The 26,111-nt window shown below is 37.2% G+C and overlaps 2 protein-coding genes across 2 annotated transcripts; both read left to right on the top strand.

Annotated features, from left to right (window-relative positions):
• The first annotated feature begins 19 nt into the window (after positions 1-19).
• Positions 20-3,463, top strand: LOC125227956 (mpv17-like protein). Its single transcript, XM_048132374.1, has 4 exons — positions 20-291; positions 455-588; positions 1,516-1,647; positions 2,277-3,463. The coding sequence occupies exons 1-4, from the start codon at positions 165-167 to the stop codon at positions 2,466-2,468; spliced, it is 585 nt and encodes a 194-aa protein (XP_047988331.1). The 5' UTR covers positions 20-164; the 3' UTR covers positions 2,469-3,463.
• Positions 3,464-4,520: 1,057 nt separating this feature from the next.
• LOC125228247 (VPS35 endosomal protein-sorting factor-like) lies at positions 4,521-25,502 on the top strand. The gene is made up of 18 exons (XM_048132743.1): positions 4,521-4,643; positions 4,787-4,877; positions 5,179-5,283; positions 5,458-5,599; positions 5,887-6,056; positions 6,249-6,421; positions 6,546-6,888; positions 7,085-7,260; positions 7,346-7,449; positions 7,926-8,107; positions 12,057-12,203; positions 12,491-12,660; positions 13,018-13,181; positions 16,688-16,876; positions 18,957-19,096; positions 19,332-19,500; positions 24,553-24,818; positions 25,241-25,502. The coding sequence occupies exons 1-18, from the start codon at positions 4,624-4,626 to the stop codon at positions 25,319-25,321; spliced, it is 2,832 nt and encodes a 943-aa protein (XP_047988700.1). The 5' UTR covers positions 4,521-4,623; the 3' UTR covers positions 25,322-25,502.
• The last annotated feature ends 609 nt before the right edge of the window (positions 25,503-26,111 follow it).

Below are 26,111 nucleotides of genomic sequence, written 5' to 3'. Positions count from 1 at the left end.
TGTCATATTTATAATGATTTCCTATATTGCTGAGACTCATTTTCACGGTCGTTTCCCGTTAGAAAACACTGAAGGCCAAGTTTTATTTTTTTATGGGAATAATTACATAATAGGAGTGCCTTGTTTCGTGATACCCGGTCAAGCCCACCAATCAACTTTACGACATGACTGTTTATAGTAAATGCAAAGTACTTTTCAGGAAGTATCCTCTATTACGAGGAATGGCATCATATAGTATTATCTGGCCTACATCCAGCCTTATACAGCAAACGTTCGAGGGCAAGGATTTAGGTAAAGTACCTTGAAACTATTGTTAATGTACTGGTACATTCTAGAACAAAATTACACATGATATTGCTCGTGAATTGAAGTAATTGCTAATTTTATTTAAAGTAAATTTAATAATTATAGAACCTGTGTCCTTTCATCAGAAATCTGTTTATCTTTATTTCAGAAACCTATGATTGGTGGAGGTGTGCTCGCTATGGACTCTATGGGTCTTGCTATGTTGCACCTACACTGTACACTTGGTTGACAGTTGCCAGCATAATGTGGCCTGGAAATACTATTAGAGCTGGCATTATCAAGGTAAATAAATGTGTGGCACTTATTTTCATTTACCAAATATATACAAGTGGCGGGACATAAGTTTAGCACTGAGTGAAATGTGGAGGGGATAGCTGCGCATGGGGATGTATACCCTTCACTCCCTGTAATCCCCTCAGAGACCTGTTTTTGACTTCTGCGCAATAACTGTCTGTGCTAAAGTTATGTGCAGCCACTTGTATTTAATAGAAAATCCAATGATGTAATAATGGGTTTTCTTAGTCATGTTAACATTTATTGTGTCATAAAATATTAAAAATAATGCTATACATATGCATAATTTTCGTGGTTGATTGTTGTCTATTAAAATTGATAACCTGGAAATTATTGAAATATGCTTCAGCAATATGAAGTCATTATACAAATTACAGTAACTTATATCTGATACTATTTGTGGGTTGTCCATAATTCCATATAATATAAATAAACTTATTGCTATCCATTCCCTGGCATCCGCGGTTATAGTGTGCAATTCTTTCAGGTCTCCAGAGAAGCGTCTCATAGGGCATTCCTCCACTATGTGCTTGGTTGTCTTGGATATCTAACTTAGATGTAAAATTATAGATTTAAACATGCATGTAACCTTAATGATTTTCTGTAAATCCTTTGTTTAATAAAGCCATACGATAATAATAATAAACTTATTGCTTCGTACTTATCTTTTAGCTATCAATATCCTATTGACAATGATTAAAATTATATCTTTGGTTACCCAGAATCAACTGAATTGGTATTTTTATGGACAGTTATGGCAAAAGAGAGTAATCAGAATCACACATCTCCAAAATCTCTATAAATAATTCTATAAAATTTACATCCCCATAGTTGATATTTGATGGGTTGTTGTTCAATAGAGTACTATTAAGGTATGTATATTTAAAAACATATACAAATTGTTTCACGTTCCAGACTTTTGTGGAAACTATCACATACACACCATGTGCAATGTGCAGCTTTTATTTTGGAATGAGTCTTTTGGAAATGAAGCCTCTGAACGAAGCTGTAGCAGAAGTACAATCAAAATTCTGGCCTACATATAAGGTAAGAGAATTGAACACTTAAAAAATAAAAAGCTGGCAACAGCTTCACTTTTTTCTTATGATCATATACATTTATTCTAATTATGTAATTAAGTACCTATATTTGAAATTTGCTCTCATATTTGAGAATGAAACAGTAGATAACTATATAAATACCAGTACAATACAATTTTGTAAGCATGTGAGTTGATGGATTAACATAGTCAACACTTATTCAACATGGACTAACTTTTGTAATATTTAAAAAAAATGGGTTACATGTGGAGATTTTCAAGCTTGTGACTTGAATGTTGTCTGCATGGAATTATCATGATGATTGTCAAAAACTACCTTTTATCCTTTCATAGGCTACTTGCCTCCTAGTCAAATCAGCTTCTTTTTAAGAACTGTCAAAATGAATTTGAACGACTTGCTAATATGGAATTAATATGAAATCGAATTCAGTGACATCACAGTCAATTCAGTTACTGCTACTGGTCTTATTAAATAGAAATTTGATTTAAAAATAATTTCTGGCCATGTTTTTTCTTATAATTATCTGATGCTTTATTCCCTGCATGGTATAAAATATTTTATTTTAAGAACAGTGAAGTTCCCTATTAAATTGATTCAGATAAATTTAAATTTCAGGTTGGAGCATCAGTTTGGCCCGCGGTAGCCATGATCAACTTCTGCCTCATCCCCGCCAGGAATAGGGTGCCCTTCATCAGCCTCTGCAGCCTGGTATGGACCTGCTTCTTGGCTTACATGAAGCATTTAGAGAAGGAAAAAGTTCCCGACAGTGTGTTACCAACACCAAAAATCCTTAAAATTCATATATAATACAGGTTTCAATTAATAGGAATATTAACCACCTGTGCCTTAAAAGGATGCAGCTATAGCTAGATCAATTGTAGTGTAAGCATAATGATGAGTGTGATATAATTTATTTATTTATTATTGAGATTGATATGAATACTAGTATTAACCTGTATTTATGACAAGTATTAATCTTTGTATTACTATGAATATTGTTACAGATGGAATTGTTATCACTATTACATGTATAGGATACTGTTGGGTATCTGTGATATTTTTATATTATTTATTTTAGATTTACATAAATATACTGGGATCTGATGTACACTGTAAATTTTAAATTCATTTACATGTTTAACATGTATAATAAAGTATATTATTGTTGAAAATAGTATTCTTTATTGGTATTTTTAATTTAGTATTCGTGAGTTTCGTGACTAAGCTATTAATTCTAAAAACTATTACATCATCACAGAAAATGGACGAAGGAATATTATTGTACATCCTACTAGTTGCTACTAGGTCCATTTTGTCGCTTATAATATGGACGAGATTTGCTTGCATCTTTAAACAAATTTAAAAAAACCGTCTGTATGGCAATATTACAAAGTGCAATGGTTTTTTGTTGGCCGCTGACACATTTTAAAATGTTATGATTGTTATGAATTTATCATAAAAGTTTGAATTAAGTTAGTTATTTAAACTAAGGGTAAAATAAAATGTTTATATTCTGAGACTACTATCTTGTGACACGGCCACGGGTAAACAGCGCTTGTGACAAAATTGGTCGATTTTGTTCAGCCAGTCACACAACACGTGCTTAGTTAACACAAGTACATGGTGGCTGCTTAAAGTACACGTGTCTCCCGATTATGCCAGATATATTAAGCGAAGTTTGGCAACGTTAATGCCACTTGCGCCTCATTGTCTGTCGCCGCTGCCAACTATTGAATAAGTGGGTTTGGAAGCTATTCCTTCAATGTTAAATTTATAAATAAAATGTACAAGTGTTTATTTAAGATATGGATTTTATTTCCCATTTCGTCATCAATCATCATAATTTACCCCAACAAAAAAAATCCCCTGCGACTGCGACATGCATTAAAACCGCAGCCTTTGGCCTACGCCCTACACATTGTGTGTGGATCAACTGGATGCCAATATCACCAGGCGATGATGGTAAATAAAACTTGCGAAACATGTAAGTGCTGTGCTGTTGTGGGATCGGGTTATTGAAAGCTAAGGAAGACGTTCACTCGTGGATTCGAACCAGCGTACTCCGTTAACCGGACGGATTCCTGAACCACTCGGCCATCGGTACACGAAAGCAAGGGTCGAAATTTTCAAGTATATGACACAATTACCGAGAGCTTGCCCCCCCCCCCCCCAACCGTCTCTGAGGGAGAACCGAAACTAATTCGACCCCCGAACTGAATCAACACATGTGATTACGAGCTAGCGAAGAGAGTTAATAGTAGTGAGTGAGACTACTTAAAAAATACAAATTAAAATATTTTCTATGAGAAAATAGTTTAATTTGATCTAAGATTCTAAGGAAGACGGTTGTATGCCTCGTGGAGTTCGTCCGCTAACAAGTATTACAACTTTGCCACATCGTAAAACTACAGAGCTATATAGAAGCTGTTTTGTAGATAAATTGAAGTATCCTGTGAGTATTGAATTCTTTGGTTTTAAAATAAGTGAAGCGCTTACGCGGTCAGTCCGTTCGCCTAGCACTTTTTGTACATTCCCTCCTAGCCGCAACTTCCCTAAGCGTACATTCCGATACCTTCTGTGTAGGTTAAGGTACCTATCTAAAGGAAACCTTTAATATACGGTTTTTCATTAATTATATTAATGAATCTACAAATAACATATACGTTCTGCATAATTACTATAAAAATTGTATACTTAACGTTTTAATATCAATTAGTTCCGAGGTCGTGTCACGTTGTAATCTCCTAGTGAGTATTATATTCTTTGTTGTACATGCTAAAGTATTTTGGTAAGAAAACGTTACTATCTGATGACATGACGTTCTTGACAGTTGACGCTTGACAAGTTGACAGCTCAAAACGCGAATAGGAATACCATTAGGGAGGCGTAAATATAAAAAGTTTTATAAATTTATATTATCCTAATAGTTTACAGCTTATAAAAGTGAATAAAATATTTCGCTATGCCTAGTTACTACGAATGGTATGACTTTTTTTATTGTACTTTGTAATTTCGTACAAAAATCACTAAGCCTAAGCCTAACATTACTGTTCCTTTGTATACATATTTAGAAAATGGTGTGTAAACTGTTTTATTGCATTTAAAGTTTATCTTACTTATTTCAGGAGTTCAAAGAAAAATCGTAAAAGTGTTAAACATGAATACCCTAAATTTGAAGTTACGAATCATCCACTTAAATCGAATATAGTAACAGCAGTAAGTTTCCTAACACTTAACCGTCGGAGAGTCATATGCTATTACACAAATGATTTTCTATTTATTTCGGAAAATTACATTATATAAGAATAAGAACTAAGATCAAGTTCAATAAATGACAATGTTTTCTACTAGAAATCTAGTGCATCAGAGATACACATATCTACTGTCATGTTAAATCATGTTTTATTCAAATTCCATATTTAATAATTGTATTGTTTAATTTATAAGCTGTAATATCTTGCTGAGTTTTTTGCTGATCCTAAAATAATCTCACTTAATATTTTTTTGATGATTTCAGAAAATAAGTTCAAGTACAAGCTTTATTGAAAATTTAAACAAATGGAGTTCTGCATTTGAAGAGATTGATCCACTACTTAGATTTGAGCAAATGGACTTGGCAGAAGTAAGATTTTCCAAATATTTCAATAAAATTAGTAAAATGAAAATAGGTAGTTTATTTTGTTTTTAAATTAGTAGTTTCATTCCTTTATAGGTGTTTTCACATGAGCCCAATGGTACATAAGGTATATGAAATCATTTTTATGAAAATTTAATTAACAACATGTTTGTTTTTTAGGAGTCACTGCCTGTGGAAGTAACTGATGGGAGTATTAATTATTCTAAGGCTTGGACAGCCAGGCGTGCCGTTATTCTAAACAAATATACTACTGGAGAGAAGTTGACTATTGTCAGTAGTTTTCTCCCAGGTGGCGAAAAAGGTATTAAACTAGTAATCTTTAATATTTCTATATAAAGGCACACCCTAATACAGTTTGATCCTGTGGAGTTCACATGAATGTGCATTCAGTTATCCTCCATTACCATTTATGAATTTAGCTATATGTATATTAACAAAATTCATGGTATAAGCATACCTGACTTTACTTTTATAACTTTTACGCAATTCCCCTTTTCTAGAGAAACAACTGTCTTTACTATAGTATTTAATTTATTTTCCCATCACACATGACTAATTTACACTTAATTTTTTTTTGGTTCTTTTAAGTTAGTTCCTTTTCAGCTCTTATCCGCCAGGTTTCCAATTTAAATGAGAAAGTTAAACACAGACTTGAACAGCTGGATGACTTTGATGAAGATACTGTGCGAAAAACTATGGGATTATCACAGCAGGAATTTGTCACCAAAATCAATGTGCTAAACGAAGAAATCAAAAAGGTATTTAAAATAAAGGGCATAGTTTTAGCTGTCTAAAATCACCTTTTCAACAAAAATTTTAAAATCAATTTAAAAGCATTAAAAAATATCTCATAAAAAGTATATTTCCAGGGTGGTAATATACAAAACATACTAACAAATAAGTAGGAAGGTACATATTTAGTCTACAAATTTATTTTTATTACATTTTAGGCATGGGCTACTGAACAACGTGTCAAGGCATTTAAAATCGCAATTCAATGTTCCAAATTATTATCTGATGTGAATGTAATGCAATTCTATCCCAGCAAGTTTGTACTAATTACTGATATTTTAGACACATTCGGAAATCTAGTGTTTGCTAGACTCAAAGAGCGGAGTTATGGGTAAGTTTCATTTCGTAGTAGAACAATTTATAATATAATTTGACTCTAATGTTTAAATTATAAGATTGGAAGTTGTATTACAAGGTTCGTTTTTCTTTGCCTCAAACAGTTTTTTTTTTTTTAGTTCAAATGTGTCAAAAAAAGACCAAGACATTGACCCCACGGAGGTTCCTGATGCAGCCAAGGAAACCTGCCAGAATTGGCTATTCAAAATGGCTTCAATAAGAGAGTTGTTGCCCAGATTGTACATGGAAATGACTTTACTAAAGTGCTACTCATTTATTGCCAAAGACGAGATAAAGCCTGCCATAGCCAGGCTCACGAAAATGATCAGAGGCATAGGCAACCCATTGGTTGCTACTTACTTGAGACTGTATCTCTGCAAAGTTGCTTCTAATTTACTGGGGAATGAATGCGAGGAATTCTTTTATAGCAATTTGAAAGAATTTCTTGAGGAATATCAACAGGTAGGTAATTTTACTATAATTTATGTACTATCGGCTGCAAAAGTGGATGGCGAATTTATCAATGAACTCATTCATAATTTCTCCTTGCACTTTTGCAGCTGACAGTACATTAGTGATCGTTTTGAAAAACATACAATACTTATTTTGTGACCAGTTGTTTTAATAGGTTCACGTTTTTTCTGTCATTTTATTTCAGATTTTTCAACCAGCCATTCGAAAGAAATATGAAGTCCAGTTATTGACCCTTGACAGGTACTTGAGTCTGTATGTGCCAGCAGTTGACTGGTTGATGTATGGGACCGTTAATGCCAACAAATGCAAGCTAACGCTATTAGAGGATTTGCTCCAAAAGTGCGAGACCATGGAAAATAAGTATGAATCCTAAATATTTTTTATTGGGAGTGTACGGGAGTGTATCCTGTAAACATGGTCCGTTTGATAATTTTATATGTTTCAGTGAGTTACTACTCTACTGTCTGGTTTCGACATTTGATCCCACAAGTGTTAATAAGAAATCTACGCAAATATTGGAAATGGTACAGAGTTCCGCAGAGAAAATGGGTAGGTATGTTTTCGATTCGTTAATTCGGTGATGATGTTGATATATTCTGTACTGGGAATGTTATTTAAATCAAAGGCAAAGTTCTCAATTTGTAATTATACCACGTACGTTCGTATGTTCTACAACTCAATATTCATTAACTTCCACAATAATTTATTTACATTTATTTCTTGCAAAAGTTCAGCATAGCAAGTGCAATGAGGCAATACGGCCAGTGTCTTAGAGACTAATGCCTGGGTTACGTTACAGTCCAACCTTGTCGATATGGTGTTGACCAGGCCCATTTCTCGAAGCTTACAATTTACAAGTGGTTATCAATGTCTAGTATGACAAGTTGGAAAGAGACTTCCGCTTGTAACTTAAACTTTTCAGTTTTGAGTAATGGGCCCCAGACCTAACATTTGCATCTAATAAACGTTTCACATAATATGAAACTAGTATAATTAAAAATTGTTTCCTTTCCTATGTTGTATAGTAATGCTAAGCGAAATACTCACGGCTCTTGGTGAGCACCTATGCGCCGCCGACAGCTACCACCAGATGGCGTCCGAGTCGCTGATACAGACGTGGTGGAAGATCGCCAACAACATGAAATCCACCACCAACTTCCTTCAAGTGCTGGCCCCTTGGCTGCAGTTTGCTTGCATGCATTTATCAGTAAGTATTTACTATTCAGACGTTATTTTAAGGTTGGAAGTGTTATTTTTGTACATGTATTCGTGTTTGACCCTAATAAATGTATAAAAAAAAAATTCAGACGTTCCGTTTATGTAGTAATGCATAGCTGAATCCTATCAACTCTGGACAAGTACCTGTACGTTGCCGGCAACTGCCGCCAAGTGGCGTCCGAGTGGTTAATAATCATAATCATAAATAAATAAATAAAAAATAAATATTATAGGTCATTCTTACACAGATTGACTGAGGCCCACGGTAAGCTCAAGAAGGCTTGTGTTGTGGGTACTCAGACAACGATATATATAATAATATATAAATACTTATATACGTAGAAAACATCCACGACTCAGGAACAAATATCTGCCAATAATCATTTATTTTATAATATTAATATTACATGTCAATTATTTTCAAAAAGTACAAATTTAAAATCTGTTTGAATATTATAGGTAAGTAGGTACATTGGTATATTATTATTATTTATTTATAAATCACATGCAAGTTTACAGTGCTGAACCAAAACACTTACACATTAATTATACAACATTATTAAACGTTAATTGTCAGTATTAATTCTAAACTAATTCTAATTTGAATGTCAATATAAACATTAAGTAAAAGAAAAACAAAATTCATAAAAGTCATACAGGATATTAGGAACATAAAAATATAATTCTAACTATGTAGTGCAATTGTTGAGATGCAGCGCCACGTGTCTCATAAACGTCCCTAAACCGTCGGCAAAGATGTCGGCCTCCGGGAGGCGCTGGAGCAAGTCGTTAAGAAGCGCACACGCACGACGCGTCGGCGCGTGGTCTGTGCGTCGAGTGCGCGCTACGCTGCGCGCGAACAGTGCCGGCTGGCGGCGCGGTGCCACCGCCTGTCCCGAGCCGTCCTGAGCGCTTCGAGCCGGCACCGCCAGTCCCATCCGCTCCAAGACCGCCGAACCACTAACTCTACCATTGAGCAGTTTGTAGTAGTGGATGATCGTCAACGTTTTCCTCCTGAGCTCGAGAGTATCTAGCCCGACCATCCCTGATACGAATAATGACGGATACATATATGGGTAGTAACCGTACTGGCGTTTATACAAAAACCTAGCGTATTTTCGCTGTATTTTTTCCACCAGAAGCGTGTACTTTGACTCGTGTGGATCCCAAATGATGGCTCCAAATTCTAGCCTAGTCCGAACCAACGTATTATACAGACTGGTTGCAACTCGGACATTGGAAAACTGGTATCCCACTCTCATTATAAAACCGAGCATTTTACTTGCGTTTTTGCATGTCGTAGTCACGTGCGACCGGAAGTCCAGTTGTCTGTCTAGTGTCAGTCCTAGGTCTCGAATCTCAGTTACCCTTTCCATACGATCGCCTCCTAGCGTATATGTGGCAAAAATCGGCGTCCGCGCTCTGGTAAAGGTAATAACTTTACATTTGGTGACGTTAAAACTTAGCTTATTTACTTCGCTCCAGCTAAGCACAGCATCTATATCTTTTTGGAGTTCTATACAATCCGTGATGTTGCTTACTCCCAAGAATAGTTTGAGATCATCCGCAAACATTAAGCACTTAGCAGATCCAACAGCCCTCGGCAAGTCGTTTATCATTATGACAAACTGTGTAGGCCCAAGGTTGCTCCCTTGACTTACCCCAGATCGAGTATAGTACGGTTTTGATTCATACCCTCCGACTCTGACAACTTGGCTCCGACCCTCAAGGTAGTTGGCGAAAAAACTCAATAACTTAGGTGCAAAACCCACTGCAGCAAACTTTTGCAGAAGGATGTCATTGTCGACGAGATCGAACGCCTTTCTAAAGTCAAAGTAAGCCGCGTCTACTTGGCGTCGCGCATCCATTTCTGCGGTTACATAATCCACCAAATCTACGTGATTAGTAACTGTAGAGCGCCCACGGCGAAAACCGTGTTGTGCTTCAGAAAGCTGCGATGCAATTTGACGACTGATGTGGAAATCTATGATGGATTCAAACAACTTGCCGAAAACAGAAAGGACCGCAATCGGCCTATACGTGCTTACATCTGATCCCAACTTACCCTTTGGTACAGGCGTAACTCTAGGTATAACTCAAATACATAATTAATTTAATATTAAAGCCTTAAAAAATCGTCTATGCTATAAAACGTGTGCTCGATAAGCCAACTTTTTAATTTTATGTTAAAGCAAGCGAGAGAAGGAGCGGAGGTGATTGACTCTGGCAACTTGTTTAGTACAGTAGGGCACATAACGTGAGTTATTTTGTCTGATCTCGCAAGTCGTCGCTTTATCGGTAACAGCCTGTTCGGATGTCAAAGCAGGCGGGCCGAATCAGCGCGTTTTTTAAAATGGGACATGTTTTTATAGGCATACGTGGCGATCTGTAATATGATCACAGACGGCATGGTCAAAATACCAAGCTCCTTGAAGTAGGGCTTTACTGAGGTATCCTGAGACAGCTGCAGAACAGCGCGGACGGCTCTTTTCTGGAGTCTGAACGCGCGCTGCCAGTCTGCGCCACGCCCCCACAGCTCTGTGCCGTACTGCAAGAGGGAGTGGACGGTTGCAAAATAACACGTCCGCACTACATGCGTCGGCACGACTCGAGCGAGGCGACGCAGCGCGAAGCATGCACCACCTAGTTTCTTACACAGCTTATCTACATGGGGGGCCCATGTGAGTTTTCGGTCGACTTCAAAACCCAGGAATGTGGTAGTCTCTACCTGCTCTATGTCTACGCCGCCAGCTTGAACCTTTAGTGATCTCGGTGTGCGGCCGCCAACTTGGAAGTGAATGAAGTGGGTCTTCGTCAAGTTCAGTGCTAGGCCATTAGTGTTAAACCACCGAAATAATTGGTTTGCGGCGTCATTAAGGCGGGCCTCTAAGTCGTCTATATTTGGTGCTGTCACGATACCCGCTACATCATCCGCATACATTAAAATGTCAGCTGTCGACATGCTCCAGGCAGATCATTCAGTAACAGGGAAAACAGAATATTCGAGACGGACGATCCCTGGGCAACTCCCATTGATGTAGTTAGCGGATCAGACTTAGATACATAGGCCCCCGTCACCTACCACAACCTGGGATCGGTCACGAAGAGCATCAATGAGGAGTCTATGAGCATTGCCACAGATGCCGTAGCTTAGCGGCGATGATGCTATGGTCGGCGACGTCGAACGTCTTGGAGAGGTCACAGCAGAGCATTGCTACCTGCTGTTTGTTCTCCAAGGCGTCCATGACCTTGCGTATGGCTTCTCGCGCTAGGTCGGTGGTGCAGCGACCAGTTCTGTACGCGTATTGGCGGTCGGACAATGCATTTGTCGCATTTAAAAATGATGTTAGCCGCTGACATATCCCATTTTCCAGCACCTTAGCGACACACGGAATGATAGACACCGGCCTGTACCCATTTAAAGTATAGGCGACAGCATACAGAAACAAATAATACAGAAACATGGTGTAGGTCCACCACCCTCCTCCTTCCTTTCCTGGACGAAACGGTTTTCAAACATTTAAACGTCACCTAACTAGTCGTCGGTTCGGCGCGTTACAGTGAATTTGGTCGCAAATGTCGCAACGTCGCAATGTACGAAGGTTGATTGATGTTAACTGTAGCGGCGTATATCAATTAATCGGGCTAGCATCTTTTCATTCATAGCGATATAGGGCTTGTTTGTTGATAACCAAACTGCATAAAAAACTATACTCTTGTAAAAAAAACCCCACACTTTCGCAACCAAGAAACCGCCTGGTGGGCACTTGTAAGCTTTGCTCAGATGCCGGAGAACCCACTCGCGGGCGGGCGGGTTCTCGCCATACAAGAGGGCAGTTATAAATTACGACCGGTTTCTGAGTGAGCCAATTTTTGCCTGGTAGTTAATGTGTTAACTTACGCTATTGGAAATTTGCTAAATAAGATTACATTTTCAGACGCAACACGTAAACATCATCTTACGCGGAACCATCAGGTACATGATCAAATGCGGGAAGCCGGCTGACGAGTTCTCTGGGAGCTTCCAATTCGTTATTCGGCGGATGCTGAACTCTATTCCAGATGTCGAGGAGCTATTTTTGATGGTAATTTACACTATAGATTCGTTTTATTAATTTGATAGAGAAAAAATAACAAGATATTGTCGCTAAGTACAAGAGGATGAGCCTTGCATAATTAAGTCTAAATTCTACCCACATTTAAATCAATCTTTATAGTGAACCTAAATTTGTTTTAAGTTAGCTGCATGATGTAGGTACCAAGGATTTACGACTGTGTAGTTTGACAGACTGACAGACAGATTTACCTAGCTAAAAATTTGTTAGACTTTCCACGTGTAGTAGAATGTAATTAACTACATTTTTTTTTGCAGGACGCTTTTATGCCGCTCGTGGAGCTTGTACAAACGACCAACGCTCGCACAATGATGGCCAAAACTGTCCTGTCTATATTCTTTGCCAAGTACAAACTGGTACTAATAGAAGATCCCATTGTTATCGGGAGCTTAATGCGTCTTTGCTGTATATTGCACGAATCTATCAAGTAAGCAGATATTTCATTTTTTACCTAGATGCTAACGTTTTCTATAGTTATCACCATTTCAAGCTATTCAAACGAGTCCCTTAATGGTCGTTAGAATTTGACATTGATCGTGACGTTAGTTAAGCTGAGTTTAGACCGGCAAGTTATTGCTGCAAGTTTTGAGACTTAACTATAGGTAAGAGTGAGTGGCAAATATCTGCATCTCTTTCTTGCATATACTTCTGTCTCAAAACTTGCAGCAATAACTTGCACGTCTAAACTCAGCTTTACATTTGCTAGTCATTATATTTGCGAGTCAAAAAATTAAGTTTATGTCGCTTAAAACTTAAAGTCATAACACAGGGACTTTGTTCTTAGCGCGGTGACTGTGGAAGACGAAGTAAAGCTGTGCGCGGAGCTGATCACGAAATACGTGCACGCCGTGACACACGACGACCCGGAGCAGCAGCTCAACTTCTACGTCGAGAGCCGCGCCGCCTTCATCAAGCTGGACGCCGTGTTGATGGCTCTCGTTCATGTACGTTTTTAAGCCTTTCTGGGTTCTATTAATCTGAGATAACTAATTTGGCTTCTGTTCTTGTCACCGCCTAGTGGGAGCAAGTATAGTGTGTGTGTGTGGATTGAGTGAGCACCTTCCGAAAATAAAAAAAAATATGCTGATCATTTAGTAAAAGTTCTAAAACAATTGTAAAACGAATCTCTGAATTTGTAAAAAGATAAATCAAAAGATACAGCCATTAACATGTGCTCACTCAGTTCTCACAAACTACCAACGAAAACAGTGAATATATTCATTTAACATATAATATTTATATACTAACATCAAGGACCATTTAATACTAGACTGATATAGCCCATACAAAAAAGCGTACCCCTGAAAAAAGCTTAGTTTTTGCTTTAAAACTAGATGGCGTTGTTTCGTAACCTGGGAGTGGAAAAAAACATATTTTCACACATATTTTTACTTGTTTTTATATTATACTATGAATAACTATCAAAAAACTTTATTTTAATATCAAAATATTGGCTCAAAACACAATTTTTACAAATTATATTTTTTGGTCGGCCTCGACGTAGTTGTGATCGCTTCGCTGGCTAAGTTTGTTCGCATGTTGTCTAATGATTGCCAAATAAAATGACTAGATGACGTTGGTGGACTAGGAAAATGTCACATCCGTTTCGTTGTTCATTAATATAATATACTTAGTGATAATAAACCTATATGTTGAGCTCAAATACGTTCAACAAAACGCAATCATTGTGCCAACAGATGTGACATCTGACATCCATGTCACATCACAAATGTCATTGTATGATTTATTGAATATTCATAATATATGGATATTAAATATTTTAGAATCACAGCAGCAATGCGCGTAGAGATACAGAATTAATAACTGTATAAATTAATAATTGTATGACCAATGACCTCATACATAAAATTACCAGTTTAGGTGACAGAAGGCGAATCCAATTTATAAACATTAAATGTGATAAGGAAAAGAATCTTTCCGATTTTCAACGGGACACAGCTGAAGGGGCGAGCTGGTTTCGACTGCGCCCATGCATCTCAATTGTCCAGAAAGTTCATTCGAAGATCATTTTGCTTATAATAATCTGAGTAATCACAGTGAATGGTTTGACAGTATTTCAGCTAACATGTAGAGAGACTTGCTAGCTTCGTCGGTCAGGCTTCGTCTTGGACACAACGCGGATAGTTAGGCCGCCAGGTGTGGCACTTTGGATTACGTTTTTATAATAAATTAATGATAGTTTGTATTGTTGTTTGTATTTTTCTACTCGTGTACTACTCGTTTGGTACTCGTATAAACCTAAACTGAGATAATAAATGAATAAAAGGAAATAATTAGTGAAACTCTGACATAAGTAATAATTAATGAGACTAAATGCGTTTTCACATTATCCGATCCGATATCGGATGTAGGACTGATACCCCATACATTACAGGCGCTATCTTGGATTTTTTCCATTTAAATCCTTCCGACATCCGATATCGGATCGGATAATGTGAAAACGGACTAAGACAATAGATACCTTGTTAGTGTTATATACCTATGCCTATGTATATCCCACCAAAAACATTCTGTAAAAAATAGCCGTCTCGATGGAGCTGCTTGTTTATCTCTAAAAAGTAATGAAATCTACATAAAGTTCCTTACTGCGATTTCTTTATTATTATAGTTAACTAGCCTTTGCCCGCGGCTTCGCTCGCGTTAAATTCGAAAATCTCTCCACAAACTTCCATCCTCCATTCTAAGGAAGTGGGGGATATAAAAAGAGACAAAAAGTAGCCTATGTCACTTTCCATCCCTTCAACTATCTCCACTTAAAAAATCACGTCAATACGTCGCTCCGTTTTGCCGTGAAAGATGGACAAACAAACAGACACACACACTTTCCCATTTATAATATTAGTATGGATGTTGTGTGACTTGGCCGTTGAAGTGTAGCGGTGCTGGCGACAGATTGGTGCAATGGTGTCATGGAGCACCTGGTTATAAACTTCTTTATACCCTTGTGTATAAAGAAGTTTATAAGTTTCATATTCGATGGTCCGAGCTAAGGTTCGTAAAACCATGAAGCCGAGCTGATAATCATTGTCGCTAAACGCCGATCGAAACGCAGTCTGAAGTGGGTGATAAACGTACGATACGAGCAGGTATGCGTACTTATGGCTCGACGACCTTTTTCGATTGTGTGTCACCGTAAGTACGCGTAAAAACCGCTGCGCATAGTAGTCGACCATCCAACGCGTACTTGCTCGTACGCCTATCACCCACTTGACGTCGCGCCAACACTTTATGGAAAAAGCGGGTTTTCGACAACTACCAATAAGATTTTAGACATTCAAAAATCTTCAATAATACTCAACTGTTTCGGTCGCACTCGTTCAAATATAGGATAGGATTGGTATGAGCGAGACGGTCAGGACATTGATTGTCAACATGATATCTATCATAAACACCGTTCGAAATGGCCTCATTAAAATCTAAATTTTAAATATATTGAAAGTAATATTACTAATCATTGACGTCACGCTCAAAATGAAAGAGATAGAAAATTTGACAGTATGGTACTCTTTTGCATGATTGTCATAATTCAAAATAAGAACGATGGCTTGCGTTGTAAACAGGGACTGAAACATGACACGGGCCCCTAGCGTCATCTATATACTTTTCACTGTATCACTTGTATTGCCGTTGAACTACCGCGGGCGTATTTTTTAAAAAAAAACGACATTTTTATTCAAATGACACTCTTAGTGACATCTAGTGACATAGATTTACGGCTGCCAACGGGGTACGGTATTTAGTATGGACTCTGCTGGTCCTTTATAATCGTCCTTGCTAACATTTAGTAAAAAATAGGCCAACCTACCTCTATAAATATTAGATCACCTAGTGACGTATTAAATTTTTTACAAATAGTTTCTTATGCTCACTCAATCCACACACTTTTGAAAAGCCGAATTTTGATAAAAAACATAAGATTTAGACCGCTATTATATGTGTATAGTTTAGTAAAAGTGAAATGGGAATTTGTAAAATACAAAACGAACCACTAACGTGTCAGGTTTTTTTATAATAAATTTTTGTAAGTGCTCACTCAGTCCACACGTTTTGAGAAAGTTAAAAATGTAAATATCTTACGATTTGTAGTACCTAAGACACTCGAAAGTACTTCAACATTTAGTAAAAATTTTTACTAAATATCCACCATCTAATATTTTATATTCGTTGTCTGGTTTTAAAGATATTCAGACATAACTTTTCTCATACAAATGTATCAAGTAGGGTGACTACACTATGTCGGCTCCTGATTTTCCCCACCTTCCCATTGTCATATTGAGATTGGGGAGTTTCGTTCGTTCAATTTTGATACCTTGTATGAAGAGCCGTACGCACTTGCCGTTTGTTACTAGCCAATTTACCGGAAACAATGGCGGAAGACCAGACCGTACACATACAACCGCAAGATATACTATGCTGCCTAGAAAGAGATTAAGCAATTGGTTTGTTGACAGTGCGTGAACGCGCTGGGTGCGCGCAGCACGGCGGGCGGCGCGGATGGCTGCAGCGCGCCTGCGCCGCGTACTGCTTCGTGACGGTGCCTTCGCTGCACTGCCCGCTCGCGCGCGCGCAGCTCTACCTGCTGTCCGGGCAAGCGGCACTTCTCAACAACTGTGTCGGACAAGGTACGCTCCTGTTTTTTTTTGGGCCATTTGACAACTGGTCAAAAATTTTTGAAAAAGCAATGTGTAAGCGACTGTATTCCTTTTGTGAAAAATACAACCTGTTTACTGATTCACAACATGGGTTCCGCAAGAAACGGTCGACTACCTTAGCAGTCTACAAATACGTCAATGAAATTTTAGAAATTTTAGATAGAAAAGAATACGCACTTGGTATATTATTTGACATGACAAAAGCATATGAAAAAGTAAAATTTAACATACTTCTTGATAAATTATACGGTATCGGAGTGCGTGGTATAACACATAAATGGTTCCAATCTTATTTAAACAACAGAAAGCAATGCGTTGATATTGAGTATACGGACGAACACTCGAAAGAGATTAGCATAGTTAGATCTGACATCCAACCAGTGTTAGACTCAATCCCTCAAGGAAGTGTTCTAGGGTGCGTCCTTTTCATTATATATATAAATGATCTCCCAAAATCCTTTTCTGAAAACTGTGTCATGTTTGCCGACGATTTTTCGCTACTACTATCATGTAGAAATAATATACACCTCAATGACAAAATACATCATGTTGTAACAAACATTGTAAAATGGATGAATGATCACAACCTAGAAATAAATTTTACCAAAACAAAAATGATGCAATTTAGGCCCCACCAAAAAACCGAATTAGACTTCCATTTTTCCTTCGACGGCATTGAATTGGAATGCGTCCCCACTTTCTCACTCCTCGGCATCACTATTGACACCCATGTAAATTGGAAAGATCATGTACAAAAAATAAAAACCAAATATAGCCAATTCAATTATGCTCTAGGACAACTAAAAAGGACCACCGACCTACAGACTGCCTTATCGGCGTATTATGCGTTTGCTCATGCATGGCTTAGCTATGGCGTGATCCTATGGGGCAACAGTACTGACGCACCAGATTTATTCATCTTACAGAAAAAGTCCATCCGTATACTCTCAAACACGAAACACCCAGAAAGCTGCAAAGTATATTTTCAAAACCTTGGCATCCTGACCTTGCCTTGCATCTATATCTTAGAGTCGTGTAAATTTGTTAAAAATCACCCAGATAAGTTCATTAAAATCGGAGATGTACCACGTCGTTTTGAGTCCCGTTCTAAATGTAATTTAGTGCAAGTGTCGTCTAAACTAGCGATACATAAAAATGGACCATATCCTTCTTCGATAAGGATCTATAACAAATTACCGAACTGCATAAAATCTGAGCCTAACTACAACAAATTTATACGACTGTTAAAACATTTCCTTGTCGAAAAAGCCTTTTACACCGTCACGGAATATCTACAATATGATGACATCCAGGATATTTAAATCAATACTTATAACATAATACCGTCACCTCTCTAAATAATTATATATTATATTATAAACATTGAATGTAATTATGAACGAACTAAATGTAATTAAATTATTTATCAATTATTTATTAAGGCTAAATTGAATTGTATTCTTTACTAACTTAAAATTAACTTTAACTGAAATGACATTCGTTGTGTAGAAATATTAACTTTAAATTTAGTTTTAGATCTTAGCTTTAGATATATTGCAATACCCTCACAGGGTGTGTTGAAACTATTCACATGTATACTTATTAAGACCTTTGTAACACACATTGCAAAATAAATGAAATGAAATGAAATGAAATGGTCTGGCATAGTGAATAGAGCCTTGCATGCCAAGCCAATCGTACTGGGTTCGAAACCCGGCCTTATTTCGGAGTCATGGTTATTTACTCTTAGAACAAATTAAATTATTTTCACAGATATTAACACAGAAAATACTTACTATAAACTGAGATATTAGACATGTATTTATCTTCAGTATGTAACTGAACGAAAAGCAATCGTTCAAAGCCATTCATGTTTGGTCACACTGAGCAACTTTTACGGTTTTGAGCCAACACCGAAATAATCGAAAAATGTTTCAAATTATAATTTTGATGTTCTTTCTAAAGTGTTTGGTTATCCGCCTAGTCGTCTTCTGAAGGTATCAGGGTACTGTGAGGGAAGTGTTATAATTTAGTGGTTGTATATTTTCAGCGGAAGCAAACTTCAAAGCGCTCATCAGTTTAATACCAGACATTCCAGAGTTCATCATGGAGGATGGTCAAAAGAAAATGACCCACTTTAAAGTTAGCAGTTTGATCAGTGACTTCCTTTCGACTCTTCTCATAATGCCGGTGAGTGGCGAATGATTAGTCAAAATATATCTGTGTTAGACAAATGTAATCGGAATCGGAGTCACAATTACTGTCATATATATATTAGGACGGACCACAGCCTTACCTACATGGTAATAAAGGTTACATAGTAATTGCTACTCGCGCGTTGCCGGCTATTTAAAAAAATGTAGATGCTGTATTGATTGCTAAAGATCATTTCACTGTTGTTTAGGTTAGCGTTTATATTTTGTAGGATAATATGGACAGTAGTGTGAAAGCCTACATACTCAGTGGGTTCATCAAAACCATAGAGAGAATCCACTGGAGGAAGACCGACCCGGTGTACTACATGTCACTTCTGCGCACGCTGGACCTGCTTTGTGAAATGACTTGTGAAACGTATGCTTATGGCATAGAAGGAGGTTAGTTACAAATTATTTCAGATCCGTAATTCATTTATTTTATTAACACGTTCGACGCCGGCAGCATTTCACTAAGCCCTTTAGCTATGCCGGGCGTAATTATCGTAGTCACATATTTGTGTTACTGGCATAGGAATAACATGGTCACAAGGTATGTGTCAACTGGCATAGTTCAGAGGTAAATTACTAAAATGCGATTATTTTTATTTCGCGGTGTCAGTCATCTCTCTGACGTGCTGTGGGATGGTGCTAATGCTCGAAAAATACGGTAAAATAGTTTAAAACTCACAAAATGGAAGAAAACCGTAAGTAATTACTTTATCACTCAGTGTTTCTCAAACTTTAGCACTAATGAACTCAACATAGATTATTATACACATAGATACTTAGGAGGCGGCCGAAAAGGTCCATTTGAAAATTGTGTTTACTGATATATCGATTATTTTTATCTATAATAGGGAATAATACTGCTATTATAATTTAAGTTATTAACATTTGTCAAAATTTCTCATATTTACTGCCTTTTAGACAAGTTCAGTACTAGGGTATGCAAAAACCGGTTAATAACCGAGACTTTTTCCTTCAAAACCGGTTAATAAGGTTTTGAGGATTTTTAGTAAATGGCCGTACTACGCAATAATTACCATTACCTTTAAGAATTCTGATGTTGATGATATCGTAGCAGGTATTACTTGCACGATGAAGATCATTTTTATTCAGTTTTTGGAAATTTGGTAAATGCGGAAAATGCTAAAAAAGGCTTGTGTGGTTTGAATGTGATTCGTCAGTTGCGTTTTCTAGACATGTCGCGAAGGTCTACAGCTCCCAAAGCCCCTAGTAATACAAGCAATTGATGTAAGAAAACCAAGATCTCCATTTAACCTTTCTTTTAAAAAATATAGTTTGAAATATACGGTAGACTCCGGTTACAACGACGCTCAAGGGACCACTGATATTACGTCGTACTAACCGGACGTCGTACAAAACGAATTTCATTTCTTTTAATTAAAAGTAATATCTACATCTCTATTAATAAAACATTTCAATCAATAAGTTTATTTACAGGTTATTATTATCATCATAGTATTAATACCTTATTTTATTGTGACTTGTTTAGTTAGAAAAGTCCTTTTTAGTATGCGTGCTTGCTCATCATTTTCAAGTAAAGCTAGTTTATACGCAATCGAAAAATACAAATTGGGTTCTATTTAGCTTATAAAATTAGACCCGAGGCGAACAAATAAAAGCAAGACTTCAAAAAGTTACGTGGCCACAATGTAATCTTGCTACTTGTTGTAGGCAAGACAGGGGGCCGTGCTTGGGTGGAAGTAGCTTTGTTTCCTCAATTTACTAGTAAAACTATTGGGTTGGCACAAAAGTAATGACACACTCTACAAAACTCTATACATTTCCTTTCTTAAGTTAATTGTTTTCGATAATATTCTAGTATGTTGTAGAACATTCTAGGTACTTCTAATGTGAGGATATATAAAGCCGCCCTCGTGATTGGTTTAGTTAGATTGAAATAAAATGGACTAGCGACAAGTTCGAACACTTTACTTATACGAGTACTTGTTAGGCCACAGTGCGCGTGCTGCGGCTGACAATATCAACACTGCATTGGGCGCTGGAAGAACAAGCCATGCCACGGTGTCCAGATGATTTGACCGTTTTAAATCAGGAGACAGGAGCCTTGAAAGTCAGTCACGCTCAGGGCGACCAACCTGCATTCAATGATGACGATTTACGCCGCGAACTACAGTCGAATCCTGATGCTACTACTCGTGAATTAGCGGAAGCACTTAACTGCAGTCACCACGCTGTGGAATACCATCTGCATGAGCTTGGGTATCGAAAAGTTTTGGCTCGATGGGTACCGCACATCCTTACCGACGCCAGTCGTGCAGTCCGTGTCGCCATCTGTCAATCACTTTTGCTGCGACCCCGACGTAAAGAGTTTTTGACTGATCTGGTTACGGGAGATGAATCATGGATTTATTATGAGAACGATACACGTCGTGCTTTTTGGCTGCCTCGAGAAGAAACGCCACCAACTCAACATAAGCCGAGTCAAAAGAACCGCTTAAAAGTTTTGCTTTGTTGTTTCTGGGACTCGCAAGGCATGCTGTTTCATGAACTATTACACAATGAAACTGTAAACGCTAACAAATATTCAACACAGCTCACCGAACTATCTTCTGCTATCAAGAAAAAACGACGAAGACGAGCCACTGTAATTTTACTACATGAAACCGCTCGACCTCATGTCACATCTACCGTTCGCCAACAGCTGCAGAACTTGGGCTGGGAGACGATACCCCACCCACCTTATTCTCCAGACCTCGCACCATCAGACTTTCATTTGTTTAGAGCCCTGAAACGACATTTGCAGGGTAAACAATTCAATGATTTCCATGATGTACAGGTGGAGTTAAACAACTTTTTCGAGGCACAGCCATCAGAGTTCTGGGCGAAAGGCATCCAAACTTTGCCGGATCGTTGGCAAGAAGTCATAGATGCTAATGGTGATTACATCATCGACTAAGCTTTTTGTATTGTAATAATAATAAAAAATATAAAACGTAAACCAAGTGTCTCATTACTTTTGTGCCAACCCAATAAAAACGTTGTCGCTCGTCGTTGCAATCGGACTTGATGGACGGATTCTGTGTAAAATGTGTAGTAAAAAGCGGCTGGTCGTTAAAATCGGAGTCGTAATAAACGGATGTACTTTCATACTATCACATACGAAAACCAAATAAATACCTGTGCTTATGTCGTTATAAGAGGTTGAACGCTAGGTCTATGCGGAGTCGTAATATACTAACCGGACTCTACTGTATTGTATAAAATGTATAATTGAGTAGACTCGGGACTAATTTTTAAAATAAAATCGTTACAGATAATAATGTTAAATTGAAATAGATACGAAAGAAAAAACCAAAACAACAACAACAAATCAAAAATATACCCGGCAACCTTCAAATCAAGAGTGAACAGGCATCTTCTGGGCGAGCTCACTCCATCGTAGGCCACGTCTTTGCCTTTGGCTAGTCTGTGGTCAAGAGTAAGCCCATTTATAATAATAATAATAAATATTCAATAAAATAATTTGATTTGTTCCCTAGTTGTATAGATAATAACGTTGTCAATGAAACGTAATGAATAAATCTTTATTATTACAAAACATTAAATAATTACGTATTTTTGAACCTTTTAATGCCTAATTTTCCAAATTTTGAGAAATAAATACAGTTTCGGTTATTAACCGGTTAGAGACTATAAAAACCGGTTTTTAACAGAGGTCAAAAAGTCTCGGTTAACCGGTTTGCACACCCTATTCAGTACCCCAAGTACTAAAAAAGTTATTACCTAAATTGGAAATTAATTGTGATAAAAAAGTTCCATAAGTTTAGTCAGTAAATTTACTGGCCTTAACACGGTTTAATAATGAAACGTAATGTCAATGAAACGTAATGAATAAATCTTTATTATTACAAAACATTAAATAATTACGTATTTTTGAACCTTTTAATGCCTAATTTTTCAAATTTTGAGAAATAAATACAGTTTCGGTTATTAACCGGTTAGAGACTATAAAAACCGGTTATAATTTTGTATATCTATTTATAATGATTATAAGAAGTGGTTTAAATAATAATAATGTTACAATTAGTAAATTTGTTTTTATTACTTAAATTTCGTTTAATCTAATATTTACTAATTGTTTTTTTTTTTTTTTTTTTTTTTTTTATTTATTAACATAAGAGGTACAATTATAACAAAACATATGTCCCACAAAACGGTTTTCACAGTTTGACTGTGGGATCAGAGTCTCTTCGCTAAGAAAACTAAAATAACATTAGATAGTATTAATTAAAAACTTAAACAGACTTCTTTTGAATTTGGCTCTATTGGCTTCCGTCCTGATATCTGCAGGCAAACAGTTTAATATGTAGGGTAGACGTTTCGTCAAACACCTATCTCCATAGTAGTTGGTTACTCTTGGCACTTCGTATTTGCCTGCAGTTACCGACCTGGTGCCGTGTGTATTACTTACAAGAGATAAACCATGATTATGACTTCCATGGTGACTAAGTGCTAATGTGAATTTATGCTTAAGGCTTACTGGAAGAATCTTACATATCTTAAATAGCTGACTATAATCTCACTTACATTTATTTTTAGTCTTTCTGTTGACTAGAAGTTTTAAAAATCTTAATTAACATTATTATCATAAATAGCGGCACGGAGTCAAAAAAATACTAAAGAAATATACTACTTCCCGGGTTAGCTTACCGGGGTATAAAAATTAGTACTAAATTGCTTATTTCATATTGGCTGTGCAATCTATAGTAAGTTCCAATGAAAATTTTGAGAACCGCTGAAATCTGTCTTAAAAATGACACATATTTGTGCCACCTGGCACTGTATAAAGGTAATCTTGTGCAATATCAAAAACTTACAAATTTTGAAACCAAAGCGTATTTAGATTTAATTTTGAATAACATAAGTGTACGTTCAATCATTTTTTATTTAATTTGAAATTTGGCAACAAAAAGGCTTATAAATTAAAACACACATATGTGTCACTGGCATAGTAGTAAGGATTTTTTGATCACAGACGCTGTGTCACCGGCGTCGAACGTGTTAACCGGTTTATGATTTGTAAATGAAGTTCAAAGACGCTTAAACGACATTGAACTTCACGGAGTACCGCGAAAGTTCCTATTGCATTGACGAAGCTGACGGCTGTGGCCGTCGTGGGCGAAGTTGCCAAGACTTTCCGATGAACTCCAAAGCCTTCTGTGGCGGTCAAAGGGTTAAAGGGCGTGACACGTTTCTGCGTGTCCGTGTAAAATCATGGTAAAAAATCACACACTACATTTTATACTTCAAATTGAACCGTATGTAATCTATTAGAATATTTAGAATTCAATTTTATTTAGAGTACAACGGCATGTGCTTCTGCCACTTCGAACCTCGTATCGACAAGGCGTCTGACTTTGATATTGTATATACTTACCTCAAAAATCATCTTTTTTGTTTTAGTATTATCCAATGACAAGTTATACGGATCCGAGACAGAGTACATAGAAAGCATCGAAAAGTATTCCACCAACATATGCCAAGAACTCCTCGTCGTGTTGAAAGCGCTGGGCGACGCCAAGGAGACGCGGAAACAACACGACTTGGCTCTTGAAGTGTTCTGGAGAGTTGTGCGACGCGGCGACTTGGACAATAGCTCGATGGCTAACCTGGCAACGAATTTGTGGATACTGTCGCAAAAAGTACAGGATTCGAATCAAAGACTTTCTGTGAGTATGATTAGCAGAATAAAATTAATCTTTGAAAATGTTTTAGCAGATATTCAAGACATGCCATATTCCACAATATTGCAAACAAATTTGAATTTTAATATTAACGTTGAAATTCCATTGGACCGTATGTGGTCGAATAGTCTTAATATGTCTGGAAAAGGAATAATAAATCCTGTGTATCTCTATCAAAACGAGATTATTTTCAAGGACGGACATTTGCCAATGAGCTCTCTAGGTTTTTAGGGTTCCGTGTTTAAAAGTAATTTTGGAATAGGTACAAACTTACCTACTAATAATATCGATTAGGTTTATACGTTATCCCTTCATTTATTCCAGCACATGTTACAAAGCTGGAGTATTTTTAAGTTTTTTAGTGTCATTAAACTCACAGCGCAGTTATTACCATTCTTTTGTTTCAGAAATCCATATTAACAACGTTGAAAAATGATAATAGCAGAGCCAGCCAACAGCTTGTTCATAAACTACAGGAAAGCGCGTGATCGGACTGAATTGATTAATGAGACTTATGGATTTACTTTACATACTTAGGATTACACTAAAATTAAGTTCTAAAATGCGTTTATACCTACTTCGCCTTCGATGATTTTTGTATATCACTGTGATTGTGTGAATTATTTATGAAATAAATGTAATGTTAATTAATATATTGCTCTGATTAGATTATTAATACCTGCCCCTCTGGCACAACTTGCCTTGTCGCGCGCGAGTTCATACTTTCGACTTCAAAGTCGCGCTTAATGTATGGACTCGCGCGCGACAAGGAAAGTTGTGCTAAAGGGTCTGGTGTAACCAGCAATTCGGAAAAAAAATAATGTAGGTCTTTTACTTTCTTACCAAGTACCAACTGTCCAGAAACATATAAAATTCCTAGAATTTCGATTTTAAGCAGGTAACGCCCTTTAACAGCCGGGTAAGATTTAAATTATATGCTACAAGACCCACTTGGTATAACGCAGCCACAAACCTTTGTCTATCCTAAGAGTTAATCATCTTCCTCGCGTTGTCCCGGCATTTTGACAACGGCCGCTTGGCAGCTAATCCGAAGAGAAAAGTTTTTACGACAGCAACTGCCACCTGAGAGGGTAAGTAGGCTGAGTTGGAACTAGTAGGGTTTCCTTTCCTTCACCAAAGAACGACTCTCTTAGGGTCGGTTGCACCAAACCGTCCGTCGCCGAAAGTGCTGACGCAACTGGCCCTTAGGCCCAAACGTCACAGCCTGACTTTAATGCATTTACTGCCAACCCCTTTACCTCGACATTCGTCAGTTGT

Source organism: Leguminivora glycinivorella, chromosome 7 (genome assembly GCF_023078275.1).
Source record: "Leguminivora glycinivorella isolate SPB_JAAS2020 chromosome 7, LegGlyc_1.1, whole genome shotgun sequence".
In the NCBI taxonomy this organism is placed as follows: Eukaryota; Metazoa; Arthropoda; class Insecta; order Lepidoptera; family Tortricidae; genus Leguminivora; species Leguminivora glycinivorella.
Note: the sequence above shows the minus strand (reverse complement) of the source record. Positions and strands in the feature narration are given on the sequence as shown.

What these genes read in the sequence shown, in the direction of transcription:
- LOC125227956 (XM_048132374.1), top strand. Translation starts at nt 165, where the DNA reads ATGACTGTTTATAGTAAATGCAAAGTACTTTTCAGGAAGTATCCTCTA. An exon ending in GTTCGAGGGCAAGGATTTAG is followed by an intron (nt 292 to 454) that starts GTAAAGTACCTT and finishes TCTTTATTTCAG; the next exon opens with AAACCTATGATTGGTGGAGG. An exon ending in TTAGAGCTGGCATTATCAAG is followed by an intron (nt 589 to 1,515) that starts GTAAATAAATGT and finishes TTCACGTTCCAG; the next exon opens with ACTTTTGTGGAAACTATCAC.
- LOC125228247 (XM_048132743.1), top strand. Translation starts at nt 4,624, where the DNA reads ATGCCTAGTTACTACGAATG. An exon ending in ATGCCTAGTTACTACGAATG is followed by an intron (nt 4,644 to 4,786) that starts GTATGACTTTTT and finishes TACTTATTTCAG; the next exon opens with GAGTTCAAAGAAAAATCGTA. An exon ending in CTCAAAGAGCGGAGTTATGG is followed by an intron (nt 6,422 to 6,545) that starts GTAAGTTTCATT and finishes TTTTTTTTTTAG; the next exon opens with TTCAAATGTGTCAAAAAAAG.